Source organism: Amblyomma americanum, chromosome 6, assembly GCF_052857255.1.
Source record: "Amblyomma americanum isolate KBUSLIRL-KWMA chromosome 6, ASM5285725v1, whole genome shotgun sequence".
Lineage (NCBI taxonomy): Eukaryota > Metazoa > Arthropoda > Arachnida > Ixodida > Ixodidae > Amblyomma > Amblyomma americanum.
This window is the reverse complement of record NC_135502.1, coordinates 176383248-176386867: the sequence shown is the minus strand read 5'-3', so window position 1 is coordinate 176386867 and position 3620 is coordinate 176383248. Positions and strand designations below refer to the sequence as shown.

Sequence of the window (3620 nt, the reverse complement as noted above, 5' to 3'; positions counted from 1 at the left end):
CAGACAGGAGTGCCATGTTAAAGTGCAGATTTCCTGCAGCTATACAGATACTGTATAGACAAGCCAAGGAGCTGCATAATATGCTTAATGTGTAAGACAGCTACTAAGTGCAATCAATGAACCTGCATATTTTATTTTCAATACAATGTGCACCAACTCCACACATATAGTTCTTTGGGTCACCACTATGCATATGTAACTCACATGTATCAGATTTTGTTTCATATAACTTCCAGTTGACAGGAACGTCCTCCTGCACCCAAGCAGTTTAAAAATGGCAGCACTTTTGTTGCATTAACTGCACACCAAAACCTCAGAGGGTAGCATAAACAATGTGTCACCTTTATAGTACTATTATGGTAGTCTTCATGAAGAGGTCAGTAGTAGTAATGTATAGCAAAAGCAGCCAAAAGATGAAGCGGTGCAGTGCATGAAACAAAACATTTGGGTACATGAGTAGGCAAATGGCTTAGAGCAGTTTAAAAATTCCACAATAATGTATACAAGACTTTACAAGATAAAAATGCAAAAAGCTAGGATATACAAGACAGTATGCTCAAAAAATGGTATGCAAGACATACGAGGGAACAGCATATGAGGATGCCACAGTATGTACAGCTGTCATGAGCTAGAATAGGGTCAGTCCGTTCTGCAAATATCATTGCATGACCTGAAAATGATGATTAGATGTAAAAAGACTCGTTAAGCGTATATCGAAACATTCTTGCAAAAAGTGACTTGAAAAACGCAACTTCATGGTGTATATACATGTACACTCTCATATACAGGACGTCAGGAAACTACAGGCAACAATTAAGGGAGCCAGGTCCAAACGGCGTGCCAGGGGCAAGCAGTACGCCGGCGTACCAGCACAACAGTGCCCCAGAGCCATCAGAGACCATCATTGAGTAGGAGGAGTGGCGCCTGGACTGCGCATCGCAGGCATCACTCGTGCACGAGGTGGTGACTGACGCGCCACTGCCATCACGCCACGAGTCGCTGCCGTCACGCCACGAGTCACCTGCATCGAGCCCGTCGGTGCCATTCCTCCAGGCACCTATCGGCTTGCTGGAACAAGAGGCATCAGTGCTGCAGTCATCAGCGCCTACACAGAACAAGCAAAAGAGGACAAGAGAATGTGCTGATGATGCTCTGGCTGAACACGTCGGAAAACTCACAGATGCACTGCAGACCGTGACGGACATGATGAGTACGACCACTTTTGTCTTTCAATGGCCAAAATGATGAAGCGCGTGAACAAGAATCAGCAGATTGACCTGCGCGTCAAGCTGCTACAAGTTTTTAATGAATTTACTTTTGAATGAAGTTTTACTGTTTGGCATCTTTCTTTTGGCTCTAGAATATGCTTAAAATGTGACACCAAAGTAGTAACACTTATGCCACAATGTGAAATTCCGATGCGCGAGAGATTTTGGTCAGAACAACTCCTTGGTTATGTGCCTGACACAGGCTATGGGATTCACGAGAATAGACAATTCCTTTACCCCAAGGAAAGAACAGTGACCGTGCTTTTGATTGTCTAAGCACATTATGCGTAAAGAGGCGTCATTCTGTTCCGCAAGCCTCACAAAATCGCCGGTGTGCACAAATTTCACCCTCGACGCTGTGAGCCTAGCACTTACCAAGGTTGTGCATTTTATCTGAGACACAGCGCCATTGCCCAATTACATATTTTGACAGTAGCCCCACTCTTGTTTGCCGTGAGCGTTCATTATACCAGTAACTGTTATAAGCGGGCCTGACTGTACTTCTTTCCGGTCAGTGCAGTGCTGTCACGTGTTCGTTCCTGAATACATAGGGCCGCAAACAGCTTCATGCATGGCCAAAGCTAACATAGTAAGAAGTTCCTATGCATTTCTCTTAAACACTAGAGTACCTTACCTTCAATGTCTAGGATGACATTGCTGGTCTTGCACCCTGCTCAACTGCCTCCTTTGATATTCCTGGCTGCTGCCACTGCCAGGGAACTTCACCAGCCTTGCCGCAGAAGTACGCAGCAAACTGCTGCCTGGCCGCAGCAGCATCAGTGTGGTGGTTTTGTGCACGCGCAGGAGCCAGTGGGAAGTACTGACGCTCCACACAGCTCTCCCCCAACACCCATTGCTTGCCTCGCCGCCAGTACCCTTCCACAACATTCCCAGACATGTCTTCCCTGTCTGTCAAGGTCTGCGACTGTGGATTTTGGATAGTCAGGAAGTTGTGGAGGATGCAGGCAGCCTTGACAATGCAGTCCACATTACTCAGGTGCAGAGGGATAGTGCGCAGTAGGATGCGCCACCTGGCCGCTGTAATTCCGAAGGCGTTCTCAACACAGCTTCTGGGGAAAAAAACGATAACAATCAACAAACAAAGGTTGTGGCATATCCAGTGCATTTATTAACGAACACGTGCATGGGGATACAGATACAATTGAATTCAATTTGCCGAGACCTGCTTGCTTTGAGCTTTCCATTTATTCAAGCTGACATTTCCGTGTTGTGAATATAAAGTGTATTGAGAAAGCTTGCATTAATTCAATGTCAGTATAATTCCAACATTTGTTGTAGTTATTTTAATAATCTCTGTTTTGAATTAAGCCTGCATTCTACCACCTTCTTGCACAGACAACTTGGCCACCGTGATTAAATAATGCCACATCATACCGTGCTCTGCTTAACCGGTAGTTGAAGATCCTCTTCTGATTGTCTAGCTGCCTAGATGGATAAGGGTGCATAAAATCAACTCGAAGCTGGAAGGCTTCGTCGCCCACGAAAGCGAAGGGCGTAGTCTCTTGCATCCCAGGCAATCTTCCAATTCTTGGAATGTCCAGGCGTCCCTCGCTAAGGTCACACCCGAAGTCACTTTTTTTCAGTGTGCCACCATCACTAAGCACGCCTTCAGCACCGACATCCACAAGGATATACTTGCATTCACTGTTGACGACAGCCATGAGCACAACAGAGTATGCGCCCTGAAATAAAAAGCGTAGCACATACAATTAGCACAGGTGGCAGCACACCTAGTCTGAAATGTTCAGTGTGACAATAACAAGGCATGACTGCATGGTACAGTAAAATTTCATTATAAGAGACACTGTTATAAAAGACATGCGAGAATGGTTTGGTTGGTTCCCCAGTTTGCCATGTTAACAACTATGCACAAAAGAGACACCCGGTTACTGTATGCCATTTCACAAATAGCAGGCAATGCTGTGAAGCCTATGGAAAAAGTGCGTCCGCCGCGAAACCATATTAGATGCTGTTGGGCACTCAAGTGTTCGAGCTCTCTAGCATTACTGTAATGTTCACTGAATGTTAACTACTTTTAGGGCACGGACAGCCTGTACGAACAGGCACGCTAGCTTTGGCAGCGTTGCCTGTTGTGTATGAAATGGAGTATAAGGAGATCAAATATGGCTTGTCCAATTATGTGTTGCTCCAAATGTGTATACAAGAATCATGTAGTCAATGCCAGTTTATTTAGACATTACATTTCATAACATATCTAAATTGAAGTAGTGTACAGAGCATGCACAATTTTTACCTTGTAGTTGTAGAACTTGCTCCTGGGGTTTGGAGGGCAGACGATGGCCACGTGCTTGCCATCAACCGCTCCCAAGC

The 3620-nt window shown here is 45.3% G+C and overlaps 1 protein-coding gene across 1 annotated transcript; it reads right to left on the bottom strand.

Annotated features, from left to right (window-relative positions):
• Positions 1-294: 294 nt before the first annotated feature.
• Positions 295-2950, bottom strand: LOC144095619 (uncharacterized). Its single transcript, XM_077629290.1, has 4 exons — positions 2664-2950; positions 1938-2338; positions 868-1105; positions 295-298 (listed from the first exon to the last, which is right to left on the bottom strand). Exons 1-4 carry the CDS (start codon positions 2948-2950, stop codon positions 295-297), a joined length of 930 nt encoding a protein of 309 aa, XP_077485416.1.
• Between the last annotated feature and the right edge of the window lie 670 nt (positions 2951-3620).

What these genes read in the sequence shown, in the direction of transcription:
- LOC144095619 (XM_077629290.1), bottom strand. Translation starts at nt 2,950, where the DNA reads ATGGCTGTCGTCAACAGTGAATGCAAGTATATCCTTGTGGATGTCGGT. An exon ending in TACCGGTTAAGCAGAGCACG is followed by an intron (nt 2,339 to 2,663) that starts GTATGATGTGGC and finishes TTTTTTCCCCAG; the next exon opens with AAGCTGTGTTGAGAACGCCT. An exon ending in AAAGGAGGCAGTTGAGCAGG is followed by an intron (nt 1,106 to 1,937) that starts GTGCAAGACCAG and finishes TGTTCTGTGTAG; the next exon opens with GCGCTGATGACTGCAGCACT.